The sequence below is a fragment of the Drosophila hydei genome, unplaced genomic scaffold (genome assembly GCF_003285905.1).
Source record: "Drosophila hydei strain 15085-1641.00,03,60 unplaced genomic scaffold, DhydRS2 tig00000104-arrow-arrow-pilon, whole genome shotgun sequence".
In the NCBI taxonomy this organism is placed as follows: domain Eukaryota; kingdom Metazoa; phylum Arthropoda; class Insecta; order Diptera; family Drosophilidae; genus Drosophila; species Drosophila hydei.
Window position 1 is genome coordinate 26,819 of NW_022045665.1, and position 25,643 is coordinate 52,461.

Here is a 25,643-nt window from a genome sequence, read left to right on the forward strand (position 1 = left end):
CACTGACAACAGCAGAGAATTTTTAACAGCTAAGAGCGGAGTTGGGCATGATTCACAGGGGAGGAATTCTGCGTCGTTTAACAGTATGTAAGTAATAATGTCTGTTATTATCAATATCAATAGCTAACATTTTCTATGCTAATTACAAATGTTAATATAATAGTATGAGCGGAACATTTAATAACGAATACTTAGTTTACTCATTAAATGAGCTTGCTACTGTCTTCAAAAATGTCATCGCAATAACAGAAACAAATTTCCATATTTTTTTATATTTAAGAATTCGAATGCACTCGACACTTATAGACAACGATTAGCTTATAAATTCTCTGTAAAAGTGAAGTAAATATTTACTTCAAATTGTGGCCTCCTGTCAAATGACCATATTGAAGCCAATAGATAATCACCAGTTGGTATTGTATGGGGTAGAATATCCCATCTGGGATAAAATCCCTTAACGTTTGTGGTCCCTTATAGGATCAAGGAGAAAGAATTTTCATTTAAAGGAACAGTAAAGCAATAATTTAGACTCACCATATAGGGGCAGGTGTGATTGAAATTGGTGTACCCTCGGAACAGCTTAAAGACTGTTTGTTTACGAACGGCAGACATAAATGGTCTCATTAATGAGCCATGGCATGTAGCTGTTAGCATTCTTGAATATCTCGATTCAAACGTGAATAATATTTGCCGGATACAAGACAGTTCCATTAAAATTGAGTGTTGTCTTATTACGGCTGAGCGCTCAAAGTCTACATTGATTGATTTTAAACCACGATTCGTAGCGGCTCCTGCAACTCTTGCAGCCAACTTACATTGAAACTCTGGTAAAGAGTTATCCATATTTGTAATATACAAAAATATATTATTATTTTGGTGTACATGGTTTCTGATCTTCGGAAGTAGAATCTGGAATGATTTTCAAATCTGAAAAACATTTACAAACGACCTAATAATCGCGCTTTTCGCTTGAGTAATGCTCTCATTAAAATTTAGTTCATGCTTTTTTCAGGATCAGATTAAATATTTTGCTGTATCGGTTTACAAATGAATTTTTTTGCGTTTGATTTCATCATAACAAATTAGCTCATTTGTTACTTATTTTTACTATATTTTGCAAATTAATTACATTGTTAGGAGTTATTTACAACAGAAGAAGCTATAACATAGGAAAACATTTGTTAAAAACATTGGACTCCCATTTACTATCCAAGTAATGGCCAGCAAATATTCTCCAGTTGGTATTGAATGCGGTAGACTCTCCAGTTTGAGATAAAAACCATCAACAATTTGTGGTCCCTGTTCAAAGAAAATTATTTAGGTTATTAAGCAACTCGATACTTGATATTGATACGTGCAATATAGGGGCAAGTGTGGTTTAAATTGGTGAATTCCAAATAGAGCTTAGCCAGAAGTATAGCCACTGGATTAAACGGCCGCTTAAGGTAACGGCAGAAATCGACGGTCACATTTATCAACCATGGCTTGTAGCCATTGGCCCGTTTGTAAAGTTCGGCTCGATAAAAAATACTTCTGGCGGTATGCAAGTAGGTTCCGTTAAAATTGAACGTTGTCTTATTCCGGCTGACGGCTCGGACTCTGCATAGGTGGATAACAAAAAACGATTCGTCATTGCTCTTACATACAGCGTTTGTCATCTTAAACATAACAGCTTCCTATGAAAATACATTGAAAGATCGTAACTCATACATTCACTCGTTCACTCGATGTCAACTTACGTAATAATTCAGCTTAAGCGTAATCCAAAGCTGAAGAATTCCACAAATGAAGTGAGCAATGCGCATTGCGATAGTTCTCGAATGACCCTTAAGTATTCAATATATTTGAATTAGGATACCAATGATATATAAACATATTTTAGCCTCTTTCCGCCTCAGTTCCTACAGTAATCATTGCAAGCCTTATTATATCATTTTCCAATGGGCAGGTATTAAAATATATATATTCATATATAATTATGGTGAACGGCTTCTAACCATTACTGAATAATTTCAATTTTGCAACAGCAATCTCAATTATCTTTTTTTATCTTTTTTAAATATTTATCAGACGAGATTTAAATTGAAAAAAAAAATAAACATTTTCATATGCATAAGCTTTGACTCACTTTAATTGCTGATATATACAGACGTTAAATGGATATTCACATTTATATATTCCTCTTTAGGTACTCTAAGAAGGATGATCTATCGATTGTTCCTTTATGGAAATTCGAAATTACTTGAAAATTTAGTTCTCAATTTTGTTAAAATATTTAAGAATTCGCTTTTAAGTCTTCTGTGAAGGAAAAGTAAACTTTCGTTCTAACCTGATCTCCCCTATTAAAAAGCCAAGTCATACTCAATAGATAATCTCCAGTTGGTGTGGCATGCGGTAGGATCTTCCATCTGAGAAAAGTGAAAGTGTCGCAAACTAAATTCGTCATCTTGAATTCAATAGCTTCAGCTTCCTTTTAACATATACGAAATGTGTTAAGTATTTGCACAACCTAACCTAACCTAACCTGAGGCCAACTCACATTGTAGCTCAGCCAGACAGTCAACCAGAGCTGAATAATAGCGTAAGTAATGAGAATAGTCCGCATGATGATCTTCGAATGACACTCGATTATCGAATATTTGGGTAAATGCGCATGCAAATGTTAAATAAAGTTTATTTCCGCTTCGGGGAACTGCTAATACAAAATGCAATCCGGCGTTGATCGATCAATAAATATTTGAATAGTTCCTTGAACATATTAAAGATAAGAATTCAGAAATGCTTAGTTATTAATCCTGTATAATATATTATTAAACATATATATATATATATATATATATACATATATATATATATAAATATATATATATATTTATATATATATATTGTTATTATATATATATATTTTTTTTTTTCTTTTTTAATATATATCAGGTGCCCTTCGGCTTCAGCAATTCGAGTTACGCCATTTTTGAAAAAAGATAATAGAAAATAATGAAAACACATTTTGCATATTTTTACAGTTTGTCTGACAAAAGGGCACGTGTGGTTAATGTTGGAAAATTCTAGATATAATTTGGATATAAGAATTGCAAATGGATTGAAAGGTTTGTCCATGAAACGGCAGGAATTGATGGTTGTATTTACGAGCCATGGCTTGTAGCCATTAGCCCTCTGAAAGAGCTCGAACCGGGCATGGATAATATACGCAGGATGCAGGATAGTTGCATTCATATACATGCAAATCTTATTACGGCTTATGGCTCGAAGTCTGCATTTTTGGAAAATCACCCATGATTTGTTGTAAGTTTCGCACACTACATTCGTCATCCTGAATTCAATAGCTTCAGCTTCCTTTTAACATATACGAAATGGGTTAGGTATTTGCACTTTAACCTGAGGCCAACTCACATTGTAGCTCAGCCAGACAGTCAACCAGAGCTGAATAATAGCGTAAGTAATGAGAATAGTCCGCATGATGATTTTCGAATGACACTCGATTATCGAATATTTGGGTAAATGCGCATGCAAATGTTAAATAAAGTTTATTTCCGCTTGGGGAACTTCGGAGTCAATATATATTTTACAGTACCGTGAGTCCAGTAAACACAGGAATTCAGAATTATTATAATTGGCTAAAGTGTATCATTTGCGATTTATGTACACGCTTCTCATTTGTGGCTTCTATCATCTCATTCTCACTCCGTGATAGTAGAAATAAGTCTCAGGTGTGGGTGACTAAGTGCGTAATCGTCACATTGCAAAAGGCAGCACTGCGAGAATTCGCCATTAGACGCAATAGTAAGAGTACAAAACTATAACGGAAGTTGATCAATTTAACACAAACCCGATATATATATATATATTTATATATATATATATATATATATTCAAGTGGCAATATATGCTAATATTTCTCAACCATTTTTAAATGTATGTATATATATCAATATATCCATTCATTCAAATGCCGTTCAGTCAGTGCTTATTTGAAAAAGAGATAATAGATTCTATATGTATATGTCAAATATTTATTGAAAAAAACACAGTTGGTATTCATACTTTAGTTGTTGATAAAATGTTAATATACTGCCTTGATTACTCTTTAAGTGGAAGTCTTTCATTTGTTCTCATCAAAGTTTTCGTTTACTTGAAGTTTAATATATTAATTTTGATAATTAGATATATTCATACTGCATGGTAAAACCAGTCAAAAGGTTTCGTTAAGAATATTTAAGGATTTGCCTTCAAATCTTCTTTGAAGGCGAAGTAAACTTTTGTTGCAAACTGTGGTCTATTATCAAAAATCCAAGTTATTCCCAGAAGATAATCTCCAGTTGGTATGGCATGCGGTAGAGACGTCCATCTGAGATAAAATCCATCTATGATTTGTGGGCCCTATTAGAAAAAGAAAATTAACTAGTTTTCAAACACTGACAACATAGATGCTTACCATATATGGGCACGTATGGTTGAAGTTGGAGAATTCTAGAAAGAGTTTACCTATAAGCATTGCAACTGGATTGAAAGGTTTTTTAAGGAAACGACAGATATCAACAGTTGTACCCATTGGCCTTCTGATAGACCTCGGCTCGGGCATGAATATTGTACGCAGGATGCAAGACAGTGGCATTCAAATACAAACAAGTTTTATTACGGCTTATGGCTCGAAGTCTGCATGTGTTGAAGAGAAACCACGATTTGTTGTAAGTCTCGCAAACCAGATTCGTCATCTTGAATTCAATAGCTTCAACTACCTTTTATCATATATGAAATGTGTGACATATATAAGCTTTAACGTAAGCTTTAACGACTTACATTGTAATTTAACCTGAGAGCTATCCAGAACTGAATAATAGCGCAAGCAATGAGAGTCGTCCGCATAGCGTTGGTATTCGAAAAACATTGAACTACGAATAGTAATGTGAACATAATCACATATTTCCGCTTCACAGAGTTTTCGTATCAAATAAACCCCGGAATTGAACGGGTAATTTATATTTTTATATTTTTCTGAGCCCATTGAAAATAGCAAGTTTGAGTATCATGTTTTTGTTAAAATATATGTAACATATATTCTTGACCAAGACAACAAGCTAAGTGGGTCATATTCTCGCATGTCCGTCTGCTTATCTGTATCGTAAACTACAAAAGCTGCAGACTGAAATTTAATCGATAACTCATTGAGAATATTCAAAAAGCGAATACTGGAGTTGGAGGTTTCAGATTTAATTTAAATTATAGTTGCCTGCTATGAAAACATAGATTTTGAACATTTCTGTTTTATTTAATGTAAAATTACTATTATATATATTTTTTTTCATATTTTACTAAAAACCCATTTAATCACACCATTATTTTTAAGCATATCATTATTAATAATAGAAATGCCAAGAATCAAGTCATTCCACAAATATAATGCAACAGGCATAGCGTACTAGCTATTCTATATGCATATAGTAAATATTTATTGAACACATATATTTGGTATATTCATACTTTAATGGTTGGTAAAATGTAAATATTCTGACTTGAATACTTTGTGAATGGAAATCTAACATACATTAGAAATTACTGGAAGTTGAAGGTTTTAATTTTGATTAGATATATTCATATTGCATTGTTAAGCCAGTCGAAAGGTTCCTTTAAGAATATTTAAGGATTAGCCTTCAAATCTTCTTTGAATGTTGAATGTAAACATTTGTTGCAAATTGTGGTCTTTTATCAAGAATGCAAGCTATTCCCAGAACTGAATAATACCGCAAGCAATGAGAGTAGTCCGCATACCGATTATCTACGAATGACACTCGATTATTGAATCTTTAGCTGTTAAATAAAATTTATTTCCGCTTCGGGGAACTGCTAATACAAAATGTAATCCGGTGTTGATCGGTCAATAAATATTTGAATAGTATACGGTAACCCATTAAAGATAAGAAATCAGAAAAGGTTAGTTATTATATTATATTTTATACATTTAATGAAACTAATTTGAATATTTCATATATTTATAGCAGAATCTGTTTTCTACGTGTTCCACGTTATATTGCTTCCGACTGCTGCATTATTTCTATATTGTATCCTCCATTTCTCACTTCCTAAAAGAGAGATAAAGGAGAGATAAACGTAGCTTTTGCTGAGTGCAGCCTCCGCTAGATGTTATGATTGTCAATGAACAAAGAGAAGCGACTAGAAACTGTCGTTCAGGAAAAATACAAAACTAAAAGGGAAGCAGATCAATTTAATAAAAACATTTAAATAATACATAAATACAGACATAATAACAATATACATGAATTTTTTATAATATATAATATATTCAGGTTGTGCCAATATAATAGAAAAAGATAAAAACACATTTTGTATATTTTTACACTTTGTCTGATTTTAATAATTGACATATATAGATGTTGAATAGTTAAGAAATTTTAGGTATTTGACTTTAATTACACTGTGAAGGCCAAATCTGTTACTTGCTTTTAGCTTACGTTACTTTAATAACTTTTAAGAATTCGCTTTTAAGTCTTCTACGAAGGAAAAGTAAACTTTCGTTAGAAACTGTTCTCTCCTATTAAAAAGCCAAGTTATGCTCAAGAGATAATCTCCAGTTGGTATGGCATGCGGTAGATACTTAAATCTGGGATAAAATCCATCTATGATTTGTGAGCCCTGTCAGAAAAAAAAGTAGCTAGTTTTCAAACGCTGACAACATAGATGCTTACCATATATGGGCACGAGTGGTTAAAGTTGGAAAATTCTAGAAATTGTTTGGTTATAAGCATTACAACTGGATTAAAAGGTTTGTCTACGAAACGGCAGATATCGACTGTTGTATTTACGAGCCATGGCTTGTATCCATTGGCCTTCTGAAAGACCTCGAACCGGGCATGAATATTGTGCGCAGGATGCAGGACAGTGGCATTCAAATACATACAAGTCTTATTACGACTTATGGCTCGAAGTCTGCATGTATTGAAGACAAACCATGATTTGTTGTAAGTCTCGCAAACCAGATTCGTCATCTTGAATTCAATAGCTTCAGCTTCCTTTTAATATATATGATAATTGTATTTGTACTTTGAGCTGAGGCCGACTTACATTGTGACTTAATCTGAGTGCTATCCAGAACTGAATAATAGCGCAAGTAATAAGAGTAGTCCGCATTGCGATGGTATTTGAAAGACAGTCAACTAATACATAGTTCTGTGAACGTTTATATAAATATATATAGAACGGTTTTCCCCCGAGTCAAAACAGCCATATCCGACAGTTTGTATGAACGTAGCAAACACGTATGCTATAAAAGCGAGAGACTAAAAATTTCGAATTTATATTCCTATATTTTTATAACAGCTAGGTGTGCTTTAGGATGTCTTCATTAAATTATTTTTAGTTAATATAATATGTGTAAGCAAAAAATTATTTTTAAGATTGAAATATTATTTCTATACAATATTCAGGGTATCTCCTAGTTCAAACTAGACCACTCATTTTAGGTTCTGAATTGCAAATTTTTGAAAAATCCCATCGTATTCTGCTTGAATACATCAACTAAATACATTATTTGGCAAGGTTTAGTTTTTATAATTGCCTGAAATATGTCATTATAATAATTGCTATATATATATATATATATATATATATATACATATATATAATATTTATGGAAATATACTTTATATTTATTCACATCGCTGCATCGGATCTTTGGAAAATTGCTCAGTTTATTAAATGCGCGGATAGGTTTCCGTTAAATAATTGATAGTTTAAAAAAAAAAAATTTGTGGAACCGTAAACATATATTGTGTAGTCCGCTGAGCAGTGTCCTTACAGGCGGCGCTCGTTGCCGACAAGTTCTATGTGAAGGAACAAGTTTTTGTTCTGCTTATACCCTGATCCTATTAAAATGATTTCCCATGGTATAATTGTTTTGTGCAATTATATGTAACAGGCAGAAGGAGGCGTGGCAGACTCCATAACGTATATATACTCTTGATCAGGACGACAAGCTGAGTCAATTGAGCCCTGTCCGTAAGTCTGTATGTCCGTCTGTCCGTATGTGTGACCGCGACGATCTCAGCATCTGACTAGAGTCTTCTGACTTGTTATTTAAATTTATATATTTATCAATATATGAGCATATTGGCTAAGCGTTTATTTGAATAAAGATAATCGATTCTATATATATATAGTAAATATTTATTGAAAAAAAAAACAAACATTTTAATGGTTGGAAAAATTTATATATTCTGCCTTGAGTACTACGAGAATGGAAATCTAAAATAATTGTTATTAGATATATTCATACAGTTTTGTTAAGCCAGTTGAAAGCTTACTTGAAGACTATTCAAGGATTAGCCTTCAAATCTTCTTTGAAGGTAAAGTAAACATTGGTTGCAAACTGTGGTCTTTTATCGAAAATCCAAGTTATTCCCAGAAGATAATCTCCAGTTGGTATGGCATGCGGTAGAGACGTCCACCTGAGATAAAATCCATCTATGATTTGAGGGCCCTATTAGAAAGAGAAAATTAACTAGTTTTCAAACACTGACAACATAGATGCTTACCATATATGGGCACGTATGGTTAAAGTTGGAGAATTCTAGAAAGAGTTTACTTATAAGTATTGCAACTGGATTGAAAGGTTTTCTAAGGAAACGACAGATATCAACAGTTGTATTTACGAGCCATGGTTTGTACCCATTGGCCTTCTGATAGACCTCGGCTCGGGCATGAATATTGTACGCAGGATGGAGGACTGTGGCATTCGCATACATACAAGTCTTATTACGGCTTATGGCTCGAAGTCTGCATGTATTGAAGACAAACCATGATTTGTTGTAAGTCTCGCAAACCAGATTCGTCATTTTGAATTCAATAGCTTCAGTTTCCTTTTAATATATATGATAATTGTATTTGAACTTTGAGCTGAGGCCGACTTACATTGTGACTTAATCTGAGTGCTATCCAGAACTGAATAATAGCGCAAGTAATAAGAGTAGTCCGCATTGCGATGGTATTTGAAAGACAGTCAACTAATAAATAGTTCTGTGAACGTTTATATAAATGTATATTCAATGATTTTTCCGCTTCACAGATTTTGTAATATCAACAATAGTCCCTAAGTAAGATGACCTATTATTATATTAAAAGTCCATTGAAAATGAGAATTGAGAGTATTTTACTTTATTTATACCTATGTTGGCGAGTTGATATATATATATATATATATATATATATATATATATATGATAATTCACTAAATTATTTCAGTTAGTATAATATGTGTGTATAAGATAAAAGTAATTTATATTGAAATATATTGAAATATTATTTCTTCATGTTCAGAGTATCTCCTAGTTCACTACGTCAAATGAGTGTACACTTCCTGGCTACTGAATTGCAAATCTCTGAGAAACCCCATCGTATTCTGCTTGAATACATCAACTAAATACTTTATTTGGTATGGTTTAATTTTTAAAATTGCCCAAAATAAATCATTATAATATATGTATAATGTATATATAAATATATTTTAATAAATTCAACAATTTTGCAAAAATTGGTTGAGGTGATGCGCTGATATATATATATAAATATAAGATTATATCATGGAAATATACTTTATATTTTATATATTATATATGCTGCAAATCGCTTCATCGGATCTTTGGAAAGGACTACAAGCTGAGTCATTTTTGGAAAAATTTATATATTCCACCGTGAGTACTACGATGGAATGGAAATCTAAAATAATTGTTATTAGATATATTCATACAGTTTTGTTAAGCCAGTTGAAAGCTTACTTTAAGACTATTCAAGCTTTAGCCTTCAAATCTTCTTTGAAGGTGAAGTAAACATTGGTTGCAAACTGTGGTCTTTTATCGAAAATCCAAGTTATTCCTAGAAGATAATCTCCAGTTGGTATGGCATGCGGTAGAGACGTCCATCTGAGATAAAATCCATCTATGATTTGTGGGCCCTATTAGAAAAAGAAAATTAACTAGTTTTCAAACACTGACAACATAGATGCTTACCATATATGGGCACGTATGGTTAAAGTTGGAGAATTCTAGAAAAAGTTTACTTATAAGTATTGCAACTGGATTGAAAGGTTTTTTAAGGAAACGGCAGATATCAACGGTTGTATTTACGAGCCATGGCTTGTACCCATTGGCTTTCTGAAAGACTTCCCCACGGGCATGAATATTATATGCAGGATGGTGGACTGTGGCATTGGCATATCACGGCTTATGGCTCTAAGTCTGCATGTATTGAAGAGAACCCATGATTTGTTGTAAGTCTCGCAAACCAGATTCGTCATTTTGAATTCAATAGCTTCAGCTTCCTTTAAATATATACGAAAATTGTATTTGAACTTTAAGCTGAGGCCGACTTACATTGTGACTTAATCTGAGTGCTATCCAGATCTGAATAATAGCGCAAGTAATGAGAGTAGTCCGCATGGCGATGGTGTTGGAAAGACAGTCAGCTAATAAATATTTCTGTGAACCTTTATATAAATGTATATAGAACGATTTTTCCGCTTCACAAAATTTGTAATATCAAAGATAGCCCTAAGTTTGACGACCAATTAACATTTTAATAGTACCCCAAATCCATTGAATATGAGAATTGAGAGTATTATATTTTTATTTATACCCAAGTTGGTGAGCCGAGTCGAAATAGCCATATCCGTCCGTTCGTCCGTACAGCGATCCCGTTTGCTATAAAAGCGAGAGACTAGAAATTTCGAATTTATGTTCCTTTATTTTTATAACAGCGAGGTGTGCTTTAGAATGGCTTCATTAAATTATATTTAGTGAGAATAATATGGATGTGTGAAAAAAGTTATTATTAAAATTGAAATATTTTTTCTATACAATATTCAGGGTATCTCCTAGTTCAAACTAGACCACTCATCCTAGGTTCTGAATTGCAAATCTCTGAGAAATCCCATCGTATTCTGCTTGAATACATTAACTAAATACTTTATTTAGCAGGGTTAAATTTTTATAATTGCCCAATATAATATATGTGTTAATATATATGCAAAAATGCTGATGCTGGACATCGCTTCATAGCAATTGTGGAAAAATGTTAAAACATTTTATTTTCTTTGTTAGTCGAGAGACCAACGATTTTATAATATAATATATATCTATATATCTATATATATATATATATATATATATATATATATATATATATATATATATATATATATAAATATATTATATATATATTTATTTATTTATTTTAGTCGATTATAATAATTAAACCCTTTCAAATATTGTGCTTAGTTGATGCATTCAAGCAGAAGCATGTCATTAGAGTATATTTTATATATAATATATATGTAAAAATTGGTGCATGCCACTTAAGGTAAAACTGAACGTCCACAGTTTTTGGAGGAAAACTCCAATAATTTTCTGTTTCTATTTGCATAAATAAAATGTTGCGTATACGAATTTTGTATTTGGTATATAAATATTATTATGCATAGATATATATATATAAAAGTCTTCAATACATTATAGTTGACAACATAGTAGAGTCGTGTTTAAAATAATGAAAATCTAATCTTGAATAATGTATGGCAAAATACGTAAGCTGTTTTCCATTTGTGCTCCGCTTTAACATTAAATTTACTTGTTTGTTCATGGAAAGTCAGTTCTCTTTTCTCGCTCTCTTTTCCTTTTCCCTTTCTCTTTAACTTACAACATATGACAAGCATTTTGCAAATTTCCAACACGCGAAATGTGCCAGTCATAGTCTGGCAATCAAGTCAAGCCAAGTTAACCCAAGTCAAAACAACCCAAGTCTAACCAACCATCCATCTAGCAGACTAAACAAACTGACTAAATATTTAATTACTGGCATTTGGTTATAGCGCTCGCGGCTAATTTGCTGTTTAACTGTTAAGCTTCAAGTTTCTATAGAGCATTTTGTATAAGGTATTCAACCGAGTCCAGTTCCCAGTCTGAGTCACAGAAGTTGGTCCAACTATAGTTCAATATGATAAAATATTTAAACCGTAAACAAAGCGGTTTTGTTTATGTCATAGTTTTGTTTGCTTCCAAAACTTTTCAGTTCTAATGGATTACCTATGTTCCAGGCAAAGTTAACAGCTATCCACATTCAATCAAATTTTGTGTATCAATTTATCAAGTTGTCAGCCAAGCAATGTTCTCAACTCAACAAGAGCAATGGACTCACCGGTGATTAGATAATTTTAAATCAAGCAAACAAATATTCTTATAAGCCCTAAACTCATTGAAAAAGAGCATTTGGGAAGCGCATGCTGAAGGTCGCTCGACACCCTTACCGTGTAACTGGTTGTACTTGCTCAACATAAGGCTCTTATGGCATTTCTATCTTATCAAATGCTAATCGACCACTGGCAGAAACAAAACCAATAACATTCCCGTTATCAAAATGTCGTTAAGCATATTGAAAAAGGTCGAGCTTGCATTGCATCAGCCAATCATATCAATTAATCAATTGATAAATAATATTTTCATTCTTTCTCTTTAGATTTTTCGATTGATCTGTCTCTCACTGCTGCTTAGTTTTAAGATAATCTCTTATTCATTGCGTGTATGACTCATAAAAAATATATTTATATTCGCCATTATAATATAAGTACCTTGTGGCGATAAATGTGTTCAACTCAGAACGGCCTTATCTATGACTGGTCTATATTTATCTGTAAAATAAAAGTAATTCGTACCAATTCTCTCTTCCTCTCTCTCTCTCTTTCTCATCTAATTATCTTTCTGTCTAATCAGGCTTTTAGTAAATATTAATCAGCTGCTTGTTTGCATGTAATCTTTTTAAACGTAAATTCTAATCATGTGAAAATTATTAAATGATTCATCAATATAAAATATAAATGGGCAATACTCTACCAACACATGCCCATTAATAGAAGAGCAAGTTCAATTTGTTCAATTTCTTGATATATATGTACAGGGTACGCAATCGTATCAACCGGATTACCTGTAGTAGGACTCACAGAATGAGAGAGAGAGAGAGAGAGAGAGAGAGGATAGGGAGAGCGCGCAATTGGAAGCAACGCTCACGAAATAATAAATTCTGAACGAGTTTACTTGGCAAGTCCGAACAAGTTTTATCTATCAAGTATTTTATATACATCGAGTGCGCAACCATATCTCTGGATCATGGAGAGAGCCGACATATAAATACTTGTTCGCTCAGCCGCACAAAATTAGTTCCAGTTGCGACTTGTGGGTGTTTAGAAGCGCTCCATTCGCAGTCCCCAGGGTTACGGTCAAGGTCATCAATAAACATGGAACTTATATTGTTGCTGGCCCTGGTGGGTCTATTTTACTACGTCTACAAATGGACAACGGTGCGGCATGATGAGTTTATAGTGCGTGGTTTGCCTTTTGAAAAACCTTTGCCCATTTTCGGCAATAATGCAGCCGTTGTGATGAGCAAGGCCTCATTTCAGAAACTCCTCGCCGAGTTCTATGCACGTACCCGACAACAGTGAGTATACGTTCGTATACTAGACTTATGTCAAGTATTTACTGTTTACTGATTACTTTGATTCATTTGTAGCAAGCTGGTGGGCTTTTTCAACTTTCGTACGCCTATGATACAAGTGAACGACCCTGAGATCATTAAGAAGATCACTGTCAAGGACTTTGACTACTTTCCCAACCATCAACTCTTCTTTACCACCGAGGAGCGATTGGTCAACGATATGTTGAGTGTAATGAAGGATCAGCGCTGGAAGCATATGCGCAATACTCTAACACCGGTCTTTACATCAGCTAAGATGCGTAGCATGTTTGGCCTGATGAACGAAAGCTTCGCCGAATGCATGGATCATTTGGATCAGATGTCCAAGACAGCTGTCAAGCCCGGTGAGGGCTTCGAGTTAGAATTGAAGGAGGTGTGCAATAGGTTGTCCAACGATTTGATTGCAACCACAGCCTTTGGTCTAAAGGTTAGCTCCTACAAGACGCCAGATAATGATTTCTATGAAATTGGCAAATCAGTGGCGTTCTTCCGCGGCAAGGCCCTGTACAAATTTATGTTGTCCACAACTTTGCCTGCTGTCTTCAAGGTAAGTTTGCCTCTCATTTAAAATGCTTGTTTAGCCTTCGAATGTATCCAATTCCTCTTACAGCTTCTCGGGTTCAAGATCTTTGACTCGCAGAAAACCGAATTCTTCATACGTCTCGTTGTCGATGCCATGAAGTATCGTGAGGAGAATAATATCGTGCGACCCGATATGATTCAGCTGCTCATGGAAGCCAAGAAGGAGTCCACGCAACAATGGAGCGATGACGAGCTGGTGGCACAGTGTTTCATCTTCTTCTTCGCGGCATTCGAAAATAACGCCAGCTTAATATGTACCACCGCGTACGAGCTACTTAATAATCCAGATATTCAGCAACGCCTCTACGAGGAGGTAAAGGAAACACATGATGAGCTGAAGGGCCAGATGCTCAACTATGATGCGGTCACTAAGATGAAATATATGGACATGGTTGTATCCGAATCTTTGCGCAAGTGGACACTGGCCGCTTCTACGGATCGCCAATGTGCGAAGGACTATACACTGTATGATGACGATGGCTCGAAGCTATTCGAGTTTAAGGCGGGTGATCGCATCAATATACCCATTGTGGGTCTGCATTTGGACGACAAATTCTTCCCCGAACCGCACAAGTTTATACCGGAACGCTTCAGCGATGAGAACAAGGATCAGTTAGTGCCGTACACATACTTGCCTTTCGGCGTGGGCCCACGTAATTGCATAGGTGAGTGGACATAAAAATATAACTTAAGAGACGCAATATCATATTCTAAGCTATGTCTGCTAGTTAATTAGCTAAACAAATATCTTACATTATTTTCAATCAACTGATAACACGAAATTTATAAAAGCTAGATACATTTTTTTTTTATTTTTATTTTTTTTTTTTAATTGTTGTTTTTATTTGCAATCTGTCTTATACTAGACAAACAAATTTGTTAACAATAATATTACGTAACCGGATGGCTTGGACTCCAATGAGATCAATCCATATATTTACCTACTTTACATATTTATCTATTTCTGTGGGGTAGGTCTAGGACATGTAATCTTTTGAGTCGCCCGTGGTTGCTTGAGTCATCCAGTAGTCTTAGTGCTAGAGCATTGTCGTGAATATTAACAAAATATTCCAATTTCATAGGCAGATGTTTAGGTTGGGTATGAAGTGATAATCGATAACTGTTGTTAGGCCTTATACGTTTTTGCATGCAAAGATTATTCAGGTAGCTAGACAAAAAAATTATCTTACTCCAGGCACTTTCGACTTTACCTACCCATATATGATTACCTTTTGCTATATTAATCGACGCATTTCTATATATTCCAGGTAATCGCTATGCTCTGATGCAGGCCAAGGCCATGTTATACAACCTCGTGCTCAAGTATAAGATCGAACGCTCGCCCAAGACTGTCAAAGATCTGTTGAGCGATTCACGTGGCTTCCAGCTGACACCACAAAGCGGCTATTGGGTGCATTTGGTGCCACGAAAATAAAGCGATTGAAACACATAATGTAATTCGTTGATTTTACGTTAAAATACACATATGCATATTGTATATATATTTATATTGTTATTTTTGATTATGTTTCCATATACACTGACTTTAATACTAACGATAGACTTAAGATATAGTTGGTAATACTTAAGACTCATCATATGTATGCGTTCCATTTATAGGTCTGGCATAACTTTCAAATTCTTTCACGTTTTATAGACGCAATAAATTTAGCAAACGCTCTTTAAATTTTTGCTTTGTTTTTATATTGTAAAACACAAAAAACTTTCTCAACTATTCTGGACACATTCCCCTTTTATATAACTCTTTCACTTTCACGCCGAAAGATTACATAAAGACCTACAAGAAGACAAAAGAATCTTTTGCCAGCAAAAACCAGATTGTATATAAAGAATCGTTAATAGTAATATATATATATATATGTATATGTTTATGTATATCTGTAACTATGTAAATTAGGGTTGCAGACTGGAGGGGGGAATTTCCTTTATAAGTTATTGCACATTTGCTATGCGAAAACTTTCGCTCTTTTCTCATTGTTTTCTTATTGTTTTATACACAAATTCTTTTGTTGGCCGTTGCTTTACTTCATCATTTATTGTTCGTTGCATTTGTTTTAGATTTATTTTGTGGCTGGCAGATTCTTAGCTATATACTAATCTATATTTAAACCATATATATATATTGTAAGAAAATATTATATATATGTAAATGCTTGATATACCTTTTAGATTTGTACAAAGTTGTTGATAAAATCAATGATATCTTATATATATCTTTATAGATACTTGGAATACTTGTGAGCTGGAGAGTGAAGTGTATTCGAAAAGATAAGGGTTTGGATACTGTAGATAAAAGTCATGTACAAGAAGAGAAAATAAAAATAAAGTGTTGTCTTACCAGCTCACTTAAAAGTTCATTTAAATGCCCACAATCCTTAGCATATAGTTATTTCTTGTATATGTGTATGTGTATGTCTGTATATGTATATATATATATATAGTATTTATCGATATGTCTATTTACACAATTGCCAGCCAGTTTTAGACGCTATATAGACGCTGTGCATTGCCTGGACGCGATTTGCCCAGCCCGAAAAAGTTCCAGACACGCCTCAGGCAGCCCGGCTTCTTTTCGGGCAGCAGGCTGAGGCTCTGCTCCTCGAGTATGGTGTCCAGGATGTAATAGCTGCTGAGATTCAGCGGCGGCGGCGGCAGCATTGGAGGTGGTCATGATATTGTGCAATTCTTGCTCTCGTGCATGATTGCTGGCATTGTTGATTGGGCGCCCAAACAGCTGCCGGCCGAGTTGCCCAGCTGCCCATTGTTATCGCCCGACTGGGCAAGCTTCTTCTTGCGCTCGTAGGCCAGCGCATCGTTGGGCACATAGGCAACACGCACGCCGCCATAATGCTTGCGGGCCGGCAGCCGATAGACGTAGTCATCCATATCGCTGGAAGAGCTCGAGGAGCAAGTGGAACAAATGCTGGCCACGTCGCAATTGTCCAGATTGTTAAGCAGATTCAAAGCACCGCCGCCAGCTTGTGTTTGGGCATTGTGCAGTCGCAGATTCGTTTGATTGATCTGCATCTCAGAGGAACTGCGCGATTGATTGCGTCGTCGGCGCCGACGTCTCGCATTCGAGTTGTCCGTGTAGCTCTTCGACCGGGACATCGTGTCCTGCACGCTGTGGAAGCGAACCTCCTTTAGCGGCGGCCGATTGTCCAGCTGCTGTTGCTCCTCCTTCTCGTTCTGTTTGGCAGCGAAGAGTTGTTCGTAGCCATCATGTGGCAGTTCCAGCTCGCGCACTGATTCGTTGTCCAGCTCTAGCTCGTTGCCCAGCTCCTGGGTACTTTGCGTCATGTCCGAGTTGCTAGGCGAGTTCAAATTGATCTTGTCTATGCTTTGATAGCTATGCGAATCTTCTGCTTTGGACAGCAGCATGTCTGGCATGGAAGACGTCAGCTGTGTGTCTCCAAAAATAGACTTGTCGCCTGCGCAGATATTGTCCAGGCTGATGCCCAGCTCCGTAAGATCTATGGGCGGCGGATGGGCGGGTCGTGGCATGCCAGGCACACAGCCACCCAGCAGCAGATCGGCTACGCCCGCAGCCTCCATGCGCTTGCGCTCCTGCCGCTCTAGTAAATCCCCTGCGCTGCCCGCAGTCTTGCCACCATGACCATGTCCATTGCCCACACCAGCCTTTCCACGCCCCGCCGAATCAGCTGTGCGTCGCGGCGAGCGCGCAATTTGACTGGAAGTGGAGGCGCGATGCGTCGGCCGTAGCTGTGGACCGGAGCTCGTGTCCGATGGCGTTGGTGGCTCGCCCTTGCTGCACGCTATCGAACAGTAAATGGTGCCACGGCGTGGCAGAAACGGACGACCCAGCAGCGAGCAGCGGCACGTGCAACACGAGAAGCACTGATCCGTCGCATGCCAGTGCTGCCCGTCGTGGCTCATCTGGCCCTGATCTACACCAATGACCTCGCCGCAGTAGTCACAGTACTCGGCGAACATGGTGTCAAAGCAGCCCAAGCAATATGGCTTGCCCTCACGCATTATATAACGCTGGCCGCCCAACTGGTGCTCGCACTCCTGGCAGGCGAAGTGTTTCATGTGCCAGGTGCGACCCTCGGCCTCCGTGCACTCATCCGAGAAGATGATCTGTGTGAAAGAGAAGAGCCAGCGAGATGGTAGGTAATGAATGAAAATGGGAAATGGAAAATCAAGTGGAATCTAAAACGTTTCATCTACCGATTCGATTATATAGATATATATACAACAGATATTTTAATTGTAAATTCCCAACTTTTCTGAATTCTAATTTCAAATTTAACCGGTTTCATCAATCAGATACTCAATTTTTGCAGCTCTTTACTCACCTCATCGCAAGCGGAGCAACGCGGCTTCTGGGTTTCGGCATGATGTCGGCCACAGTAGAGATTGCCATCGCGCTGAAAGTATATCAAGTCCATGAGCAGCTCCTTGCATACACTGCACACAAAGCAGCCGGGATGCCAGCACAATTGGGCGCCCAAGCGCTGGGCAAAGACCACAATGTCACCGCCGGAGAGTTGTTCATCGCACTGCAAAAGGAGAGCAGAGAGAACAGAGCGAGGCATTAGGTAAGTCGTTTAAATAACAAAAATATGCTAAAGTTCTGCACGGGGAGACAGCGTGGCGATAGAAATCTGCAGCGTCTGCTTTGGCTGGGCAAAATATTTAAGCGACTATAAATGCTAAATAACGGTAATAAAACGCTTAAGCCCCCCAAGCGAGGACATGGCACAGAACCAGTACGAGAACAGAACCCCCAAACACCCCTCGACCGCCCTCACTCTCCCTCACGATTACTTTGTGGTTTTGCTTTTTCACAACGGAAATAATGCAAAATAGCTGCCGGCCATGTGCCCGGCCTCGTCTCAAAAGTGCTCCCTAGAGAGTGGAAAAACCAGAGACTTTAAACTGTTTGGATAAAACACGAAACACGAGAAAAGGCCGCAAGGAAAATGCTGGTGTCGGTGTCGCAGTCGCAATCCGAGTAGGAGTCAGAGTAGGAGTTGCTGTTGCTGCTGTTGCTCTTGTCACGGAGCCCCAAACGGAAGCGCAGTTTTAATGACTCAACCTCAACTCGTTAAAGTTGAAGCAATTCGCATAATGAACTCATTTACGTAGAGCAAGCAGCATAATAGGGTCAGGAGAGCTAATGTCTTCGTACTGCTTAAGGAACATGTTTGGTTTTCGCATGCGGATACTTCCTACTTCCTACCTCCTAAGGGCAGCTATGTAGGAAAACGTAGTAGCTTGAAGACGGTCTACCTTAAGGAACAAGAACATACGGTAAACAGGCTAACGCGATGGTATCCTTAGAATGTTCTTTGAAAACTCTATGAATAGATTCGCATTTGCCCTGCAGCATCTTGAAAACGAGAGTGTAGATAAGGTTCGTATCAACAAACCAATTGGCACTGAGATGCTGAATACAGCTGGATCTACAGAAAGTTGACATTTAGAACTAAGCACCGAAGATTAAAAAATCTTCCAAAAAGTCTTTTAACATTACAAGACTTGTTGTCTTTAAACTGAAAGCAGTTACTGCATTTCTTAGATACTTAAACCATCTTAATTCCCCAATCTAATGAATCTAATAATATAGCCTATTGCGCTCACAGGGTAGTATTACTCTTATCGGAAAGAATCAGTCAGAGGCCAAAATGTAGACAAACAACTAGCTAACATCGCCCTATGAACACTCCAGGCAATTGAGTTATAACGAACAAATCAGACAAATGTCATAGGAAATTCCTTAGATATATTTAACAAATTCGAATAAGTTCGTGCTAAGTTAATGTCTTTTTACCCCGGCCATTTGTAGAAAATCTATTTGCAACTTTCTTGAACCTTACGCAGGAAGTCCCCCGGCCTTGGTACATTTTATGAGCATGCAAAGCAATTAACGCAATTGCCCTGATTTATGAATGCTATTTCGGTGGCCCACGCCAAAAAAAAAGTTGTGCCACATGCGAGCGCTGCCAATTTTGTGGCTAGTCCTTAGCCCTTGGGCCTCAAACCCTTTTCTGTGCTACGACAAAAGCCGACGCCAATTTGCGCCATTTTCGTTCAGCTAGCGTTTCCTGGTTTGCTAACCGCCATCGCCCCGCCCGCTACTGCCACAAGTCGCGCACGCAAATTACCCCAGCAGGGCCGCAAAGCCACAAGACGTTGCTAGGACATTGTTGGAGAGAAGTATAAGCGGTGGTAGTGTTGACTATGCTGCTTGCAGCTTCTTAACTTTCCAGGCTATTAAACCTCAGTCGGATGCAGTCGGTTGGCCCACCCCACCCCCGCAATCGACATTTACTTTTGCAAGCCATTAAACTTGACAGCCAGTACCTCCGAAGCGCCAGCTCAGACTCCTGGTTACAGGGCTGATAATTTTCTTGGCCTGACAACTTGGCCCACTGCATGCGTCGTTAATTGTTAGCAACTTCGTTGCCCTCTTTCGCCTCTTCGCTCCACGGTCACCACGCACTTTAATTAGGCTCCATACCAGGCTCAGTCGCTAATGACGTATTTTGCGCATCCTGTTGCGGTGAGGCTTACTTCTTCTAGTTACTTCTTTTTCGGGCCAGCACTTTGTTGTGGTTTAGACAACTTTTGGCCGGAACAGGCGCTCTAAGTAAGTAAGTTTCTCTGTGGCTAAACTCAATTGCAAGTGCAAAAGTTTTCTAGATTCCCATTCACCCCAGGTTGCCCATGTGTCCACTTAAAAGGAACATTTTTCAGGATTTGCGCTGCTGCTGCCAAATGTCATGTGTTTTTAACAGCAATCGCTGCTCATTTATCTTATCAATCCAATTAATCCCAGTCGCTAGTCGCCCAGTCGCCAGTCGCTTGCAATTGATGAACTCTGCTTGAACCGTGGAATCCTCTACTGCACTGCAGACAATTATGCTATTGACAAATTGTAGCTGGCTGTCACGCGGAGGCGCCACCTGACAAACAACGCTTGCTGCTTCTGTTCGTAACCCATTTCGTGTGTCTGTCCTAATCCGAAATTTGGCGCTGTGCCCGACAAACTTTGAGCACAAACAAGCAAGACAATTTCCTGCCCAATCCCATCTCTCTCTCTCTCTCTCTGTCTCTTTGCCTTTTCCATTTATTCACTCTATCTCTGTCGCACATTGCACAGTGCCTTCAAATTATTAATGACGCTCGTTATCGTGCCCTTTTCAGTACATAAACTTTTTGCTTAACAGGCGAGAGGCAACAGCATTTCCAGCTACCTTTTATTTGGATCCCCCTTTGGCCCTGCCACAGTTTTGTAAAAAATATATTTCATGAGATTTTCTTAATAATTATTTTGTATTTCATCGTTGCCAGGACGACCTTTAGTGTCACATCCTTGTCAAGCTCGGCTGTCACATCCGCTCAGCTCTCTACAGTTGACTCCATTGTTGTTCGTGTGGAAAATCGGAGCTGGCCAAATCATTTGCCAACTCTGGATCTGTCTCTGTTGTTGGCTCTGGCTCTGACTCTCTGTCCCTGACCCGACTCTGATTCCAAGTTTGACGCACGTTTCTGGCCTTGTGCTGCGACTCATTTACGCTTGACTGAATATGAGTGCTTTTTGGCAGCAGCACCGAGGGAGAAGACATCATTCAGGCTCATTGAGCGTTTTCATAAATTTCCTTTAAGTATAATTTCTGCTTGGCTGTCCACGCTTTTCCCTTGCCCTGCTGATGCCTGATTCAGTGGGCGGCATTTGCTTTGTTCACATTTTAACCTTCGTTTAGCCAGTCGCAGTTATGGTTGTGAATTTTAAGTAGCAGAGCAGCGCGCACAGGCTCCGGCACGTCAGTTTGTGCTCATCACATTTAATCTGACTTAGCTTATCAGATTTCATTAATATGGCATTCATCTGGAGTTGAACTCGAATGCTTTGACCCGAATAAATACTGTATTATGCTTGAATAAAAGCCAGGAATGTTCAGAGATACACCGCCGCTAATTGAATATATACACTTATAATAAACCTATAAGAGTACAACTTGCTTCAATAGTGCCAGGCATTGGTTATTAATCTCCATAAATCTAAAAAGTTATATCTTGCTAGCTATATTAGCCGAGTTATGTAAGATCGATTTAACCACAGTCATTAGCCAATGGCTGCATAACTACATATCCATGACTATCTAACTGTATTTATTTATTTCTTCTCTATTTTGCTTCGTATAAATCTTTCTCTATTTATTGCTTAACTCAAACCAAAATAATTATATAAATACCGCAATACTCGTAAAATATGTACACATATGTTTCACAACTATATATATATATATATATATTTAATTGCTCATATTTCTGTGTATCTCAAAATAACATTCACACATATCTAGAGAGCATGCTTCTATTCCTTTAAGTAATAAAATTTTCACTCGCAAAAGCAACGACTTCCTCATTTTAAAGTCATTTCTTAGTTTTAATACCCAGAAAACTCTAAGATGCTGCCCACACTGACTGCAGGTAAACTTTCAGCTGTATAATTTACAGTGCTAAAAGTCGCATCATAAATAACTGAAGTATCTTATAAGGTAAGCCCTTGAATCATTGATCAAAACATATGAAATCAAATATGTGACTGCACTTTGGCATTAAATATGAGTGGAGGACAAACTTCGCACGCTGTTGGCGCGTCTTGTCTCTCTAATGAACTCTGAACCCGGTGCTGGCCTGGTCCGAATGCTGCTGCCCCGGTCCGTGGTCCTGGCTGCCATATAAGTCGTTGTGGCGAGGCGTAATAAATGCAACTTGGCTGCCAATTTGGTCGTCGTCTCCCACCGACCAAAACACCAAAACCAAAGAAAATCACTGGAAAAACTTGGGCACAACTTTAATGCCAGGCAACACCTCCGACGAGCCGCAACGCCCACGCACGTAGCAGACAGAGCGGTATATGGATGGAGTGTGGAGCGGGGATCGGACAAATGGATGATGCTGCTGCTGCTGCTGCAGCATGGCTGCATGTCCAACCCGTTGCCCAGACACAGACACGCAGCACTGCGTGGCAGCATGCGGCATAAACTTTTTAATAAGTTTTACGAGTGGCGAATGTGAACACAATAAAATCAAGCTCCACAACTATCTGCGGCAGACAGTGGGAGCTATGGATCGGCTGCGGCAACGGCAACGGCAACGGCAACGGCAACTGCACTGGCAACGGCAATGGCATCGGGATTCGGGATCAGGAATATGGAATATGGTATGCAGCAGCAGACAGGCCAAGTTGAAAGTTGAAGCTGAAGCGGAGTTGGTTAGCCAGCACGCACTCGCTCCGGAGACTGCCAAGCTAATAACAATGCAAATTTTTGCATAAGGGGAAATATTTCACTACCTTCTACTGAAAGGGCAGCTCTACCTACTGTTGCAGCTACTGCTACTACTATTTTATGCTGCAAGCATTGTCCTATAGTGCCACTGCACAGTTTCTCTGTCTACATACATATATATAGATATATTTATATATATATATATATATATATATATACATTCACTTTTCGCTCTATGCTGCAGACAAAAAACTGACATGAATCTTTGACTCGCAAGTGCTCGACTAGCAGCTGACCTGTTCCTGCTGGTTAGGTCTAAGATCTGTCAAATATCTGTAGACAATATCTTTTTACATGTCAGTAGATGCTAAAAAGAATATTTACACTATTCTTATATGAGTTCGTTTAGAGCAGACGTCTTTTATCTCAATGGATCTTAGCAGGATTCTTGAAGCTAGTAAAATATTATGCCGGACAGAAAAACTAAGAAACTGTATAGAAAATGTTGTGGCTCTATTTTTTCTAGTCTCAGATTTTTCTTGGAACATATATTTAAAATTCAATAATTCAATAGATTTATATCTAGAAAAGTTTTAAAAAACATATTTTATTTTTAGCTAACTAGAGCATAAATTGACTTATGTACTATATTTTTGCTCAATATTATTTCAAGTCACATAATCGCTTCTACTTATCCGCCATTTCCACACAGTTTCAAAATAGCTTTTAATATTCAGTTTACAGGGTATTCGAAATCAACTTTCCGCACTCGAGAGTCCACACAGTCGAGTGCCGTAGTTCACAGTGTGTGGAGCGTGGAGTGGCTTTTGTATTGCTGTTTGCAATGGCAGTTGCTGCAATTGTTTTTGCAACAACGTTTTTCATTTGCAGTTTTTCGCCTTGTTGCAGCACTTTGCCGTTTGCTAAAAGTGTACTTAATGAAATCTTTTCGTCATCTTTTATTTGAGACGCTGCCAACTTGCGATACGATGCGATACGACGCGACGCGACGCGACGTTTGAAAGTTAACCGTTCGCCCACCCTGCCCCAAACGAAAGAGTCCCTTATTGTTTCTGGCAGGCGCCATTGTCAATTTTTTGTTCGTTTGTGCTGGCTGCCGTCCCACCCACTAGCGAGTCCTGTCAAAGTTTGCGCAAAACTTTGCCCGGGCGCTGGCAAAAAATGAAATCGAAACTCGCCTTTTCTCGGGCGGCCGCCTTTGTTGCTCATAATAAAATGCAATTTCTTGGCTCACAATTAAGTTGAAGGAGAACTGTGAGAGAGAATGGCAGGGACCGTTGTGTAGGTGAGCTTGCAATGTACTTACCCCCTTGCAGGGCCTTTCATCGGACAACAGCCGCACAGCTCCACGTCCGAGTGCCTCCCGCTTGCGCTGCGCCGAAAATATGCGCAGCTCCTTGCGCTCCTCGTCGCTCAGCGAGTGGCAATAGCGCACCTGCAATGGTATAAGGTAAAGGAGGGCATGTTTAATGGCAGCTGCAGATCGAGCTGGCGCTGGAACAAACTTTCTTGTATTGTAAATATTAATTAAAATCTCTTTTACAGCAGCTCAAAAAAGGCGAACGCCAACTTTTTTAATCTCGCACTGCAGCAGGGGGCGTGCCTTGATTTTGTATACCAATTTATTTTTGCCTTTTCTTTTCTTGTGCAATACCCTTGCAAAGGGGCATTTGGTATTTTGGTATTCAACTTGCAAATCATTGTAGTTAACAGAACGCGCTCTAATTGGGCAAATGGAATAATCATTTTATTTGTCTGCACCACTGAACTGAACATATAACTCGAATATGCCAATGAAACTTGGTGTAAAAGTGCATATATAACTTGGTATAAGCCTGGTTAAAATGAATAAAACATACTTATTCTTCTTATCAGTTTTTGTTTGTTAAAAGTTTCAGAGTATATTGCTTACTCTATATATGATATTCATCTTTCGTATATTCAAGACTTAATTAAAAAGTAATCAATTGAAAGCGTACTTTTGTATAACAAATTCTTATTTATACTCATATTCATATTCATATGCATTTTCCTTATATAAGCAGTCTGTAAGAGTATTCAGTATTCAATTATGCTAAAGAGCTATTCTCTCCATTTAGTGTCACTTTGGTTGCTTTTCGATATTCTTAAAAAAGTTGGCAAACGCTTTCCTCGACATTAACTGCATTTTTATGATGCTTGAGTTCTTTTTTTCGTTGAGTG

The 25,643-nt window shown here is 37.7% G+C and overlaps 2 protein-coding genes across 2 annotated transcripts; one reads left to right on the forward strand and one right to left on the reverse strand.

Moving 5' to 3' along the window:
* The first annotated feature begins 13,246 nt into the window (after positions 1-13,246).
* Positions 13,247-15,785, forward strand: LOC111593812 (cytochrome P450 9b2-like). Its single transcript, XM_023306841.2, has 4 exons — positions 13,247-13,515; positions 13,588-14,098; positions 14,162-14,798; positions 15,402-15,785. The coding sequence occupies exons 1-4, from the start codon at positions 13,313-13,315 to the stop codon at positions 15,566-15,568; spliced, it is 1,518 nt and encodes a 505-aa protein (XP_023162609.2). The 5' UTR covers positions 13,247-13,312; the 3' UTR covers positions 15,569-15,785.
* A 782-nt stretch (positions 15,786-16,567) lies between these two features.
* LOC111593807 (protein espinas-like) lies at positions 16,568-24,876 on the reverse strand (the record flags this gene model as incomplete). Its single annotated transcript, XM_030223071.1, is given in 3 exon segments — positions 16,568-18,255; positions 18,474-18,677; positions 24,748-24,876. Coding segments are annotated over 3 exon segments (1,953 nt in total), but the record flags the coding sequence as incomplete, so codon positions are not given.
* Between the last annotated feature and the right edge of the window lie 767 nt (positions 24,877-25,643).